The sequence below is a fragment of the Rhineura floridana genome, chromosome 3 (assembly GCF_030035675.1).
Source record: "Rhineura floridana isolate rRhiFlo1 chromosome 3, rRhiFlo1.hap2, whole genome shotgun sequence".
In the NCBI taxonomy this organism is placed as follows: Eukaryota; Metazoa; Chordata; class Lepidosauria; order Squamata; family Rhineuridae; genus Rhineura; species Rhineura floridana.
The window spans coordinates 21,315,569-21,331,268 of NC_084482.1; the positions used below are offsets into that span (position 1 = coordinate 21,315,569).

Consider the following 15,700-nt stretch of genomic DNA (forward strand, 5'->3'; position numbering starts at 1 on the left):
TTAGAAGACTCTTCTCAGTGACTAACACATTCCCTTTTCATGCTGACTGTAGGATGCTTGGAGACATAGGGACCCTGCTCCCAAAAAAGCAGAGGAACTAAGATCCCCTGGGCGACTACCCTCCTGGTGCTTATGGACATGACCGTAATATATTTTGTGACGTGCAAGTTCGATATTATTTATTAAGTGTGTTTAGGATTACACTGATGGCATTCCCAAATATATACTTTCACACAGACTTTGGTTTTCCATAACACAATGTTTGTCCAAGCCTCCACACTTGGGGGGGGCACTAATTGCACACCCCTTCCATAAGCACGTTGTTGCTTACTTAGTCTCATCAGGGTAGAGAGTAGGAGAGGAAGTGGGTCTGCTGCTTTCAGAATATACCGTGCATCAGCTTAAATATTAGATGGGCCCAGCCATATTCACTCGGCCTTACAGTATAAGGCTGTATGAATAATGTTCTTGTGTGTTTGTTTGTGTCTATGTCTGTGTTTGTGTGTCTTCTCTATTCAAAGCTCAGTGGAAGAGCGCATGTTTTGCATGCAAAAGGTACCAGGCGTCTCTAGGTAGGGCTGAGAAATGACTCTGTCTGAAGCCCTACCAATTGTTGTAGATAGGGTTGCCAGGTTCTTGGCCTGAGACTGATCCTGTATCTTGAGGAGAAGAGAAAGTCAGCCAAATGCAGGTGTTCTTGCAACGCTGTAATGGAAAAACCACAAAGTGGAATTCTCGCTTCCCCCTGCACAACTTTTAAAGATACAGAAGACCTCTTGGAGGCCAGGCGTGACAACCAACAGGTCTTCTGTAGGGGGAAGAAAGAATTATACCTTGTGGTTTTTCTCATTACAGGGTTGCAAGAACACCTGCACTTGGCTGACTTTCTATTCTCCTAAAGATACAAGATTAGTCTCAGGCCAAGAACCTGGCAACCCTAGTTGTAGACAAGGGGTAGCCAATGTGGTGCCCTCTAGATGTTGATGGACTACAATTGGCATCCCTAACCATTGGACAAACTGATGGGATCTGGAGTCTCAACAATATCTGGTACTCACCATGTTGGCTGAGGTAGATGGACCAATGGGCTGGTATAAGCTAGTTTCCCATATTCCTAACATCTTGATCCTACCTATCCATCAGATCTTCACTCCTGGAATAACTAGGTTTGGGCATATTGGGATTGGCTTAGTGGATAGATGTGAACACAGGTTTAGTGTCCAGCACTTCTAGCTAAAGGGTCTCAGATAGTAGGACTGGAGGAAGACCTCTGTCTAAGGTATTGGAGAGTCATCAACAAGAGTACACAGCACTGGTCTAGTTGGATCAATATTCGGATGAGTATAAGACAGCAGTGGGGAAACTGTGACCCTCCAGATCTCATCATCTCTATCAATTGACCATGCTGGCTGGGACTGATAAGAGTTGTAGTCCAATAACATCTGGAGGGCCACAGCTTTCCTGTGCCTGGTATAAGGCATCTTCATAAGTCTGGTGCTGCTGCTGCAGTGGTGGTGGTTCCACACAGGGAAGAGAATTGTGGAAACTGCAAGCTGCTGTTTTATGTAGCCTCCAAAGGACCTTTCGGCTTGACAGGAGTTGTGCAAACATAAAATCCTTCCCCATTTTGTGTGTGTTTAGTCCAGATCTGAGATTTACATGGGTCTGGCGATATGCACCTCTCAACTGTGCTCATGTAGGGTGCATACAATGTCACAGCATTGTTGAAACGAACCAGGTGTGGTCCTGATTGGGGTGAGGATGGGAAACCACCGGGAGCTCCACATAAGCCACTCTGAGCTTTCCAAGGTACAGTGGCAAAAAAAAGTACAAGAAAGAACCAGAATCCTTCCTTGCGCATGCATGCCTTTGTGGTTAAGGTTAACTGGGTTTTCTTTAGGTACAGAGGATTGTAGGTTCCCACCCTTCTGCTAGGGCCTCCCTGCCACCATACACTTGGCTTCTTTCAAACACACTAATAGAAATTGCATAACTGAACATTCTCACTGTGGTTGCTTTCTTTTCTTTTTCATATACTGTTCCTCTGTTATGGAGAAGGCGAAGCAACTGCATGCTAGGACTTGTAAATCAAATCTGCCCCCCCCCCTTTATTTTGAAAAAAGAAATCTCATACTGGTGAGTCTTGAGGCTGAAATGTGGGTACCTGTGCAAACTATGCTATGCACAGGTAGGGTGATGGTGGCAAAAATAATGGTTAGGGTGCAGACGCTTCACAAGACATTGCCTTTATATTATTTGTTCCTTCTTCTGTCCCCTACTGATTGCTAGTGCTACCACTGCCTTAGCACCATTATTCACTGCTGGAACAGATTGCCCCTGACTCCAACCTCCACACATGATTTGATGCATAGATCACTTCTTGCTGAATTGGGGAAATGGTGCCCCCCCATATCCCATTAACATTAAGAATGATAAAAAAGTTTGTTATATTTAATTGATTTATATTTCGCTTCATATTTCCGAGGAAGCCTCGAAACGGTTTACAAATCCCAACCAAAAAAGAATTCTGTCCTAGCCCCGACTGAGTCCACACCTAGTTAGTTTCACTATGAAATTCCGATCATTACAGCGGTGAATGCATTTGTGTGGAGAGAGGTCTTGTGCATTGTAAAGAAACCTCATGGAAGGGTGCAGTGCATCTTTGCATGATCTATGCACAGACACACCTGCTCCCACCACCTGCACCGTGGGACCACTACAGAATCAATACCTGCCACTACTTGGGTTATTCAGATATATTGCCAAACTATGGATTGTTCTGGATTCCTATACTGCAGAGATGGGGAACCTCAGGCCTGAGAAGAGGGGCAAATGTGGCTCTTTAGGCCTCTCTGCCCCTTGAGACTCTCCCCGGGCCATATCCCTCACTGGTTCTGTTTTGCATCCCTTGTTTTTGTCTCTTGCCTGCCTGGAATGTGTCCTTGAACTTTGATACTCAGTACTGTAGTGGCAAATTCAGAAGTGCAAGGTCCCTGCATGATTGTCATGGCCATGCCCCCTCCCCTCCCCTCCCCCTCCTTTTTTGCTGCTGGGTTGAGAATAAAATCCTTGTTAATGCATGCTATGCGCACATCCCTGCCATGAGTCAAGATGGCGGCAGAGGCTTCAGCCCCTTAGGGAAACCTCAGCTGCCATCTTGGTTAAGGGCAGCGCTGCGTGTGCAACCACAAAACAGCCGAGAAAGGTAGGTTAAGGAAGGGAATGGTGGGGGCGTCGAAGCTCTCGCCATGCAAATCACGGAAGGGGAGCACTGGGGTCTTGGGCAGGCTTGTGCCCAAGGGCCCCGGCATGTCTGGGGCCGGCCCTGGCTATTTCCCATAAAATTCAGATCAGTGCGAATTTTGAAGCACAGCTGTGTTTTGGCTGGTATATTGTTTCGGGAAATGCGGGTTTAGAAAGTTTGCCTTTAAATGCAGACTGAATTGAAATTTCCCCCCATTCCCACTCTCCAGCATTCATGAGGCATTATCACAGTTCCAGGACATCTTCCAGCCTTGCAGAAGCACTTGAGGTGGGTATAGATCAGGGATGGTGAAAGGTATGGTGGCCTGGGGAAAGGAGATGTGGCCTGAGGCATGACTGGAGGGGCAGAAGGAGAAATCAGGAGGGCCTGAGGTGAAAAATCCCATTTAGGTTTTAAGGGCACCTGGCAAAGACTAACATCTATATTATCGCATGAGCTTTTGCGGACTACAGTCCACTTCATCAGATGCATGAAACATGGGGGGGGGGGAGTTGTACACAGTGATATCAGAGGGAAATGAGATGCAGAAAAGTATAGCCATGATCAAATGTGGTTGTTCCCAATAAACGGTTTTGCTGGTAACACAGACATCCTGGCATTCTAAGCCAATTGACACATGTGGTGCGGTTTTTTGAAAAATAAATAAAATGAAACCATGATGTTGATTGATTCAGTCCATACATGATAGGCCTGAACGTCTTGATGAACTGCAGCCTCCCTTTGAGTCTTCAGTTCTAGCATGGTTACGTTAAGGTCAGATGCAGAGTGTGCTGGGAAGTTAAAATGCTCCCCCAAGGGCTTTTCCATAGTGCCATTTCTGATGTCAGATTTGTGTCCATTTATTCTTTCAATTAGAGGCTGCCCTGGGTTGTCCTGTGGAGAAAGCAGAAGGGCACTGCTGACAGAGAGTGGCATATATCACATTGGAATCCCACGCATGGGTCCCACTGTGTTCAATGGGGCCTCCTCCCAAGTAAGTGTGCAAGGGAATGCAGTTTGACTTCGTTTTTATAGAATTATTTTTGCAAGGCGCATCAGGGTGGCAAGAAGGAGCAATGACACCAGGCTGCATCTGATAACTAGAGCTCTTTGTGCCATAGATTGGCTTTTTAAAACATGATGTGAGTGCCTAAATGTGAAAATATTATACAGGGGTTGTAATATTGGAAGGCTACTACTGGGATTCTCTTGGGCAATTGATCCTGGGAAACGTTACGTTACCCAGGGGAGCCAATTCACATATGGCCTCAAATGTTGTAGGGCTTGGGCCCAAACGGTAGAATTTAAATATTTTAAACAAGTAAATCCCTGCACCCTGTATATACGGAGAACATTTTTTCATAGAGCTTTAGTATAAGCCATCACTCATCTCATTGGAGCCCATCCAGACGCCCACACATTCCCCAGAGTCCCAGCATCCAGGCTACCCAGGAGAGCCACTGAAAATGGAGGCAACAGGGTGAGACCAGGCTCATGGATGCAGCCCTCCCCATCAGCCCTCCTTTAGTAAGAGCTCTTACAATGCTCTGCTGATTTAACACTACCGAAACAAATTCATAAAATTCAATCTCTGCAGAATGCCTACCACTTGGGAAAGATATCAAGCCTGGGCCACATTTTCTGATGTTTGCAATGAGCATTAGGTGTGTCCATCCCTGCCTTTCATATTTCTAATTTAGGGAGGACAGTGAAGAATAGGCTGTCTTCTTCATGGGTTTGAGTGAGATATATCATCAGCTTGCTTTCTTCTAGTTCCCCAGCTCAAGCACAAATTGAACTCATTAACATTGCCAATCTCCTTTGCCTGCAGAGGCCAGGGAAGGTAATCATTATTTCCAAATGACAAGGATGTCTGCTTAAACTCTTGTGCTTCCATTCAGCCTTTTGCGTATGGGTGTGTGGGCAGGGCAGGGTGATGTCACACACTCAGAAGAGCCTCAGGGCATGCCCAGCCCCATTAATCAGAAAGATGATCCACGTTATTCACAACCAATCCCACTTCCTCAAGAATATAAATAAAAAGAGGAACTCTTAAGTCCCAGAGAACACAAGCACACCTGCCTCTGTCTGATTGACTCTCTGCGCTTTCTTTCTCTCCCCTTCTGCCACTCCGTTCTTTCACTTCCATCCAGCTAAAATGTCTCACCAAGCCACTGTAAAGATCCAGAGAAGAGGCTTCAGCAATGCCTCAGCCGTCATTCCTAGCTCTTGCCGCACCAGCTTCAGCTCACACACTGTATCCAGAGGTGGAAGCTGCGGTGTCGGTGGCACTGGTTTTGGTAGGGTTGGTGGTGGTGGCTTTGGCAGCCGAAGCCTCTACAATCTTGGTGGATCTAAAAGGATCTCAGTTGTTGGTGGCGGTTCTGGTGTCTGCTATGGCGGCAGCGTCGGTGGTGGTTATGGTGGCGGCCTGGGCAGCATGGGTGGTGGCTATGGGCTAGCTGGAGCTGGCTTTGGGAGAGTTGGGCCCGGCTTCCCTGTTTGCCCACCTGGTGGAATCCAGGAAGTGACCATCAATCAGCATCTGCTGGCGCCTCTCAACTTGGAGATTGACCCCAACATACAGAGAGTCCGTAAAGAGGAGGGGGAGCAGATCAAGACGCTCAACAACAAATTTGCTTCTTTCATTGATAAGGTGAGAGATAAGATTTCATGAATACCTTCTTCTGTGATTTGTGAGTTGTTTTAAATAATGCAAGGGTCCTGCTTCTCCCTTTCTAGCTCATGCCACGACCACCATTTAACACTCTTGCTGGTCATGGACCAAAATAAACATTCATTCATTCATTTAACACTGGTGCTAGCCATGTGCTCAGTGCAGACTGCCAACTTTTTATTGGTCTTGCTCCTGCTCCTAATAGCAACTTTCTGTGTGGAACTTTTGCAGGCGATGCTTTATCTTGGCACGGAGATAAAGCGATTGAGAAAGCTTCTAGAGCTGCGTCTATATTTTACTTGAAATGAAATCTTCAAGGCAAATCGACAGGTTTCTGCTTGGGAGGAGCATTTGCGTAAACTGTAACCGTAAACCGCCCAGAGAGCTTCGGCTATGGGGCGGTATACAAATACAATAAATAAATAAATAAATAAATAAATTGAGTATTCAATAAGTTCAATAACAATAGTAAAATTTCAAGGGAGTCCCACAGAATCCCTTTAGCTGGCTAAATGTGTCGTGCTGCTGTTAGGCACTTGACCAGGCCTGGTGAAACATGTTGGCAACCCTAGCCCAGAAACAGAGAGGAATGAAGTGATTCTACCCCAGAGAACTTTACATTTGATGCAGAACGCAGGTCTGAATGGGAGAGGTGAGTCATGATGAGTAGCGGTGATGGATGGGTGAGAGTTAAGTCACAGTACCAGAACTGAAGGTTCATGCAAGATGAGGCTTGAGCAGTTGAGGGGTTCATTCATTTATTCATTCGTTCACATTTATAGTTCACCTCACCCCAAAATTTTAGTGCAGGTAATCTATTAAGAACAATTGTTCTAACAACCCAATTCTATGCATATTTGCTTTGAAATATATCTCCAAGTGTTCAGTGGGGCCCACTCACAAGTAAACGTTCATAGCACTGCAGGCTTAAAAGCCCCATTAAAAATTAAGAGGAGATCAACTGGAATACAACACAAAATAATGTTATTTATTTATCATTACATGTATATCCTGCTTTTCCTCCAAGGAGCTCATATGTAGCCCACCCCCACCTCATTTTATCCTCACAACAACCCTGTGAGGTAGGTTAGGCTGGGAGAGAATGACTAGTCCCATGGTCAGCCAGTGATAAGAAGGGATTTGAATTTAAGTCTCTCAGTGTTAGTCTACCTTCTAATGCCAACAACCAGGCTAATTTATTTTAGCCTCTCTTAAAAGATGTTCAATCCTGATCTCAGGTGAAGTTCCAAGAGGGGTGGGAAATGAGTTCCATAGCTACGTTGCAGGCTTTAGGTAATTCAGGAATGTGTGTGTGTGTGTATTATATAATTTGATACAAAACCTGAGTTATCTGTGCGTTTTTTGTATTTCAAATAGTAATGTATACAGACTCCACTTAGTGTGGAATTTCCCTGGTGGATGAGTTTGGGAAACTCTGTGTGCCTTGCTAGCACATGACTCTGTGAATTGCTAAAAGAATGCTTAATATAAATAGTGGCTGTATAACTGGCCTGTGCCCCAACACCAGCATTGGAGGCCATGCTCATTGGCCCACCATCAAGATCAATAGACTGGTAGAGACCAAAGACAGGCCTTCTCAGGAGTAGCTCACAGCTTATGGAATTCCTTTGTAAGCGACGTGTGATTGGCCTCACCTGTGCCAGCCTTCAAAAAGGTTTTGAAGACCCATCGGTTCCGTTTGCCTTTTAGCCAAGGCGGTTTAATTAAGGCGACTGTTGAGTTTTAGAGTATTGGTTTTAGATTTTGGTTACTGAACTTTTTAATTATATTTATGATGGGCTGAACAAAAAAAAAACCCTTGCCTAATTTGTACTTACTGTTCACTGGCTTTTTGGCCTTTTGTTGTTTCTAATTTGTTTTAAATTGCTGGGATTTGTAAATTTATCTGTCAGACATTTATAAGGTGCCTAGAGAGGACATTTTCCTAGAAGGTGGCCTTTAAAAAAAACCCTTCAAATAAACACTTAAATAAAATGGAACAGAAGTCTTGTTCCCCGAATGAACTACACTACAATCATCTGCACCACCCTCCAGTATTCAGGCTGAGAATAGTGCTGCTCAAATGTTTTCAGTGTGTATGCAGTGTGTATTTTAATAGAATTTAAGCATGGCATATAAGGAGGGAGGGAACATGAAAATCTGTCTCCTCAAGGGCCCTTCAAAGCTATGCTGCTGGCCTGACAAAAAAAAAAAAGGCTCTCACTGTGAGGCAGACCCAGCACAACAGGTTGGGAGACCCACATTTACGTACGTAGGAAGCTGCCTTATATTGAGATAGCCCATTGGTCCATCTAGCTCAATATTGTCTGCACTGACTGGCAGGGGCTCTCCAGGGTTTCAGACATGGGACATTTCCAGCCCTATCTGGAGATGCTGGAGATTGAACCTGGAACCTTCTACTTGCACAGTAAATAGGCAGCCACTAAGGTACAGGCCTTCTTCAATTTGACAGGCACTGGCTTAAGATTTCCCACCTGAGGGTAGAAACACACTCACTGTTATGCTAGTTCCAGTGTGTTTCTGCCTCTCTCTTCTGAAAACGGGGACACATGATGCTAGTCAAACCCTATCCCTTTTCCCTGTAAAACTTGGTGGGAGCCACTTGAGTGTTTGTTTGTTTTAAATTCAGCTTCAAAGAGATTGCAACTGATCAGCAGATCAACCTGTTCTCCCTCCAGGTGTGGCTAATGGAAACTCTGGAGTAGGTGACAAGTGTGTTCACAGCCTGTGTCTCTTTTAAAAATGCTTGACATGATGATTTGGGTCTTTCTCCTTCCAGGTGCGTTTCCTTGAACAACAGAATAAGGTGCTGGAAACTAAATGGACATTGCTTCAGGAACAGGGCCAGAAAACTATTAGAAACAACATCGAACCCTTTTTTGAAGCTTACATCAATAATCTGAGGAAGCAGCTGAATTGCCTGGAGAACGACAGAGGAAGACTGGCTGGAGAACTGAATAGCATGCAAAACCTAGTTGAGGACTTCAAGAACAAGTAAATCTCTTTTTCTTTCAATTCTTCCACTTCTTCTTTCTCTTCTACACTTCCTTCCCTTTCTGCTAAAGCCAAGATTCTCACAAGTAAACAGCAAATGGTCACTTTAAACACAAAATGTGTCATGTGGCAACCTCTTCATGTATGATGCCTGCCATGTGGTGTATTTTAACAGTCCTGGCTTACAGGCCGTGCAGGTCCTGTCTAGGAACATAACAGGGTTTCGGTGCCATTTTGGCTTCAAGTTGACCACTTGTGATCAAGAATAACCTCTTAGATATAATCAGGACAATTCTAAACTTCTTTAAGCATTGCAGTCATCCCTTAAATCATTTGGCTAACCATAGTGTCTCTGCCCAAACAGATATGAAGATGAGATCAACAAGCGTACAAATGCAGAGAATGAGTTTGTAACCCTCAAAAAGGTGAGTATCTGTGGGTAGCACAAACAAGGAGTAGTAGTTTTGCTGTGAGTGGTAGTGTTCCTTTGCTATTGTGTTAGAAGGTGGGCCCACAAACCCTGCAAACAACTAAGTAAAATATATCTCTATAAAGAAATCTGTAATAATTCCCAATTGCTGTAACTGTGCCAGAATCCATTGTTTATGAAGAGATGTGTGTGCTTCTAGTTTTTTTAAAATTCAAAAATGGAATATGTTCACAAAATGTCCCTCATTATTAGTGATGTCACTGGCGTTAACCAATAGGTGCCTATGACATATATGCAACTATATTTCTCATAGCACTCATACCATAGTGAGTCATTGATGCACAAGCTGGATCACCCTGGACACCTTATAATTTCTGACCATCTAGGCCAACAATGTCTTTTTTAGGATGTCGATACCGCATACATGAACAAAGTGGAACTACAAGCCAAGGCAGATTCCTTGAATGATGAGATCAACTTCATTAGAGCCCTATATGAAATGGTAAGGATCATTCCTATTCTCTGCAGCTGAAGTATTCTGTGCTACACAGTTATTATATGTAGACTGCCAAATAGGACAGCTGTTCATTTGCCTTATTATTCTGCCATAAAAATGCCCATTTCTGGAGGCTTCCATGGATATTGAGCACAAATAGGTGAAGAATTATCCACGGACTGTAGTTGTCTCCAAGCTGTCATCAGTTTTGCCTAAAGTGTAATTTTGAAGCAAATTCTAAAGATTCTGGTTGGCTGAAAAAGAACTAAAAACAAGGAATTTCAAAGAAAGAAAACCCTCTTTCTCAGAAGAGTGGGATTTGCTTTCACATTCTTGCCATTGAATTTTACCTGCTGTGGTTAAAAAAAAATCTGAGGAATTTTTAAGAAAGCTGCAAGTTTCTTTTCAGAAAGAAAAGATGAGCAACATTTCGCCAAAGGGTTTTGAGCCTCCCTCTTCCCAAGATCTAGATATGCTACTACAGACTTAAGCATTACTTGCATGAAGGGGCAAAACATGTTAAAAGGGGCTGTGGGATCCAACCTTTAGCCCCCACCACAATGGCATGTGAATGTTCTCAGCACTGCCCCCACACCATCCACACGTTGAGAGGTCTGAAGGAATAATGCCTGACCAACATAGAGTGTCCCCATCAGCTGGGACTCGAAGTGCACAGAGTTCTAGCTCATGGAGACAGCCTATATATGGCTGCCCTGCTTCAGAACTGGATAGCATGGGGGCACGAGTGGCCCAGAAGACATGCTGGCGGGGTGAGTGTGCACCCGCACCTTCTCTCCATGCGATATTAATCATGTGGAGCACAGAATGTTTGAACCCAACTAGAGAGATGCTCTGATCACCTCTTGGTTATTATTAATTGGTTGATATAATAATCCTTCATGAATTCCATGAGAAATTATTGGTCTTCCTGACATGCCATAGCAATAGTTTGTCTTGCTTTGCTTCAACGTATAGTGGAATTTCAAGAGGACAGAGAACTAAGTTGAATTTCCAGGAATTAACTATTGGAGTTTTAATGTCCTGTAGATCAATCTTGGAAGCAGAACAACTGATGTGAATGCAAGTTTGCGTACTTGCATAATTCCTGATTTGAAGGATTTGCTTGGTGCAGAATTTGGGTTGGGAATTATATATATATTCTGAATGGGATGTTGTTGCATCATCTGCAGGAACTGGCACAAATGCAGACACAAATCTCCGACACTTCCGTAGTTCTCTCTATGGACAACAACCGCAACCTGGATCTTGACAGCATCATTGCTGAAGTCAAAGCTCAATATGAAGAGATTGCAAACAGAAGCAGAACTGAAGCTGAAACCTGGTATCAAAGCAAGGTAAATCGTCATTACTAGATATGAGTGACTTCCTGCTGGCTCGTGTTGACTTGGCTTAGAAAGTAAGTTGTTGCCTTCCCCCCCCAAATTGAAAATAGCTTATTTTCCAAAGCCAGTCCAACATCAGAGTTTGCCTCCTATCCACTCTCTCTTTTCCTCTATTCTCCCAAACTCCTCCCCTTCTTTAAACAAAATGTACCCATCTGGGGAACTAATGGCCCACTCTGGCCTTGGGAAATGGGAAGGAGGGAGATCTGATCTCTTCCTTCCCTATTTGTTGTGCTGATAGCATGCCAGGAAGAAAAACCCAGTAGGCCTCGGGAAACGTCATTTTCCCAAGGACTATTGGAAGTGGCCGTGTATATAGTGTACACATGCGCACAGAGAATAGAAAGAATGGTTGCTCCGAACGGAATGAACATTATGTTGTTGTGTTTGCTTTCTACGTATTTTAGTATGAAGAACTGGAGGCTACTGCTGGAAGACACGGCGACGACCTTCGCAACACCAAGCATGAGATTTCAGAAATTAACCGACAGATCCAGAGGCTGCGTTCTGAAATTGACAATGTGAAAAAACAGGTAAGGTATTGCTGGAAAAAAGGAAAATGTGCAAGGGAGAAACTTGACGGGACTGGAGGGAGGGTTCTCAGAGGGTAACTTTGGTTTGCCCACCTTTGTATAGGCATGTAAGGTCACCTGGATCATCTGAGGAAATTTGACTCGTGGTACTTCACCCTACAGAATATCACAGGGTGGTGACCTGAAAATGGGCATTTTCGACCATTGCCTCTGCATTGTTGAAGGCTGTTTCCTCTGCCATACATGAAGCATCATCCATCAGTTGCTTCAGACATCCAGTGAAGATATCTCTTTTTAGCCAGATGTCCCTGACCCATAAAACTGGATCTCATTATTCCTGAATTCTTGTATTTATTTCTTTTTTATAATATGGTTTTAATGGTTTTTGTGTTGTATCTATTTTCACAGTACTATCTTATAGTACTATTTTTGTATATAGTGGAGATTTTTAAATATTAAGTGGTGTAGACATACTTCTAAGTAAAGAAATAAAATAAATGGGGGGTTGTTCAGTATTGTCCATAGGTTCTTGTTAAATGCCTGTTTTTTATCATTTGTTATTTACATAGTGCTGTCAGTGTCCATGATGCTTTATGGCAGGGATAGGGAACCTTTGGTCTTCCAGATGTTGCTGGACGCTTAACAACCATCAGCCACAGCTGGCATATCCAATGGTCAGGAATGATGGGAGTTGTAGTCCAGCAACATCTGGAGGAGCCACAGCTTCCCCACCCATGCTTTATGGACCAACATAAGCACATGATAGATCTTTTTTTGCTCCAAGGAGCTTGCCATCCATATTGATCAGTCTTTTCCCTCCCTACCCCAAACAGTGTGCCAATCTTCAGGCAGCCATTGCTGAAGCAGAAGAGCGGGGCGAGCTGGCTCTCAAGGATGCAAGGCAAAAACTGGCTGAGCTTGAGGATGCTCTTCAGAGAGCCAAGCAAGACATGGCCCGGCAGCTGAAGGAATACCAGGAACTGATGAACGTCAAGCTTGCCCTAGACATTGAGATCGCCACCTACAGGAAGCTCCTGGAAGGAGAAGAATGCCGGTCAGTGCGAATCAATCATGGCACCCTTGTACAAAATCACATCCTTATACTCCACAGTCAATTAATCTAGGACAGGGGTAGGCAATGTGGTGCTCTTCTTGATGTTGTTGACCATTGGCTACGCTGGCAAGGAGTGATGGGAGTTGGAGCCCAACAAGATCTGGAGGGACCACATTGGCTACCCCCTGCACTAGAAATTATGAGTACAGAAGACAGAGGTAATGGTTCTTCATCTGCTCTCTAGAATAATTATCGCCTGTCTTCTGTACTCAGAATACAGAAGACTGAGGTGATAAGTTTGTTCTCTAGAGAAAATTAGAATCCCCTCTTCAGATCTGCCTTTATACCATTCTGATAATTAAGAGAAATTAAGGATATCCTCCTTAGGTAATCGTAAGCATCTGTCTATCTTGGAACCCAAATGAGAAAGAGCTTGTCCTTAGTCAACAATAAAGCATTGGGAAGGATTTTTCCGCATACTATGCCTATCACAGCAAATGGTGCTGGCTTGTGAGAAGTGAGTAAATGGAGTAACCCTTTCTCCTTCCTTCTTCATGGTGTTTCTCTGTCTTGGAACGCAAACATGCCCAGAGGCTCACTCCTCTAGAGTGGAAAGAGATTTCCTGATTGCTGCATTAGGTCTCATAGGTTATAGCAGCTTGGAAGAAGGATCACCCAGGCCACAGAGAGTAGATTCTTGCCTTCTCCTTCCTAAGATGGGTATTATAGCATCTATGACATAGTATTTTTAAGTATATCTCCATGTCTATCGGCCAACCAGCTCTCCTAAGGGCATGGATAAGGTAAGTCCCTTCTGGGGAGCCACCAATTCCAGGTAGGCAGCTTTAGATGTTTTGGCTCCCAGGACTTGGGCTTTGATATGGCCTTATCAGAGAAAACTTCCAAAAGGGGAGCTCTGGTGTTCCAATGTGGAGATGTCTGCTGTGCTGCTCCAGTGGTTTTCCTGTACACAGGTCGATCAAGGTATTGTGCATGTGTGTATAGGGCGGTGGTGTCTTAGGTGTTCAGGGGGCAGAGGCTGTGACATTCAGATTTCACTGTCGGGTGAGAATTTTACAGAAGACTAGAGGAAAATGTGTGCACCATTTAACATGCCATCTAAGGGGACTTGCAGATTTTATCACAATGAGCCATACAACTCTGTCTCTTTCCAGCTAGCTCCAGTCAGTGCTTGAATTCTCACCTCTCCTGTTTTGTTTCCCAACAGGCTGGCTAGCGATGGAGCGGGTACAGTTAACATCTGTAAGTATCCTGGGGAACATTCAAAGTTGAGGGTCATATGTGGGAGAGGGTGTCAGAAAAGATGCCTTGGTTCTGTTCACTGAGGAGGGAGGGGGCTGCACATAATGCTTCCACTCACCCATCCTGCCATGCCTCTTCTCTGCCCACATTTCAGGCACTCCTGTCCAGTTTTGCAGTTACTTCACCAGCACAACTTAGATTTTCTGCACTGGTGCAGCTCTTGAGGCTGGATTGATTCAGTGTCTTTTGCATCCGAACCTATCCATTTTGTCCCTATCAGAGCCAGCCATAGGGTACTTAACATCCCACGAGTTCATTCTGGCCAGATTGACTACTGCATTCTCAACGAGTCTTGATCGTGTGTCATTTCCTTTTCACAGCCGTCATCTCTTCAACCGTCGGACGTAGTGCTGCAGCTGGGGGCAGCGGCCTTGGCTTTGGAGGTGGATGCGGCCTTGGCTATGGCAGTGGAAGCAGCCTCAGCCTGGGAGGAGGTAGCAGTTTTGGTGTAGGAGGATGTGTTGGCCTTGGGGGTGGACTTGGTGTTGGAGGAAGCAGCATCAGCTCTGGAAGCGGAAGATGTATCGGAGGAGGAATGAGCCTTGGAGGTGGCAGCAGCTCTAGCGTAAAATTTGTTTCCACTAAGAAAAGCTACAGAAGCTAAAGCTTCCCTTAGTCTGCCTTGTAGTCTTTTTAAAATGAAAATGTAACTGGTGAACCATGTCTCAACTGGGCCTGCCTCTGCAGAGTACCCACAAATCTCTCTTACTACGTGAACAGCTGGTTAAAGACATTCTGTGTCTGCTCATACTTGGGAAATATACTACCCTCTGCTTTTCAATGTATTGGGCTCTACCTTCAACATATTTTGCACCAATTTGTAATCTTGGCCCTCACCCCACCCCACCTTTTTTTGCTGTCAAGTCAGAATTCTGAATTTTCAACTTTTGTACAAACCAGATCACCATTTGTTTGTTCTTGCTTTAGTTCTTTGAAACCTGACTTTCCTTTTGGGGTGTTATTGTGTTCAATAAAATGCATATTGTAATTTATAAATTTGCCTAGTCCTTCTGAATACCTAACAGAAAACAGAGACATATATACAGCAATTATTTCAGATAATTTTGCAGATTTCCATTGTCCAAAGTGCTTTCCATCTCACTAATCTTTACAAAAGCGCTGGGAAAGAGACCACTAATTTACTGGCATGGTAGATGTTGTGAGTTTGTGGGGAAGAGCTTAAGGCAAATGTGGCTTGTCTAAGGCTATCAAGTGAGTGAGATTAGGCAATAAGATTTGAACCAGGGACTTCCTAGCTTCACTCTTGGCCAGTAGGCCAGGCTTCCCCAACCTGGTGCTCTCCAGATGTTGGTGGACTACAACTCCCATCATTTCTGATTTGGCTACGTGGGCTAGAGCTGATGGGAGTTGTAGTTCAAAACATCCAAAGGGCATCAGGGTAGAGAAGACTACACTACACTAGTCATGTAAATCATACAATAAAATAGTTAAGGCCAGTTACCACCTTCTAACCTAAAATTAGAGTCTAGACAGGCACTTGAACTATCACATGGGACAAAACGAG

At 44.3% G+C, this 15,700-nt stretch overlaps 1 protein-coding gene across 7 annotated transcripts in view; it reads left to right on the plus strand.

Moving 5' to 3' along the window:
• LOC133379505 (keratin, type II cytoskeletal 5-like) overlaps positions 1-15,177 on the plus strand; it is a 30,622-nt gene extending 15,445 nt beyond the window's left edge. The window contains exons 1-10 of one of the 7 annotated variants that reach the window (XM_061614909.1): positions 7,721-8,013; positions 8,572-8,620; positions 8,722-8,936; positions 9,301-9,361; positions 9,773-9,868; positions 11,053-11,217; positions 11,673-11,798; positions 12,632-12,852; positions 14,081-14,115; positions 14,496-15,174. In XM_061614909.1, coding sequence (XP_061470893.1) covers positions 7,916-8,013; positions 8,572-8,620; positions 8,722-8,936; positions 9,301-9,361; positions 9,773-9,868; positions 11,053-11,217; positions 11,673-11,798; positions 12,632-12,852; positions 14,081-14,115; positions 14,496-14,779 — 1,350 coding nt within the window. In that variant the 5' untranslated portion in view covers positions 7,721-7,915 and the 3' untranslated portion in view covers positions 14,780-15,174. The other 6 variants (XM_061614914.1, XM_061614908.1, XM_061614912.1 and 3 more) reach the window with 6 other exon arrangements.
• The last annotated feature ends 523 nt before the right edge of the window (positions 15,178-15,700 follow it).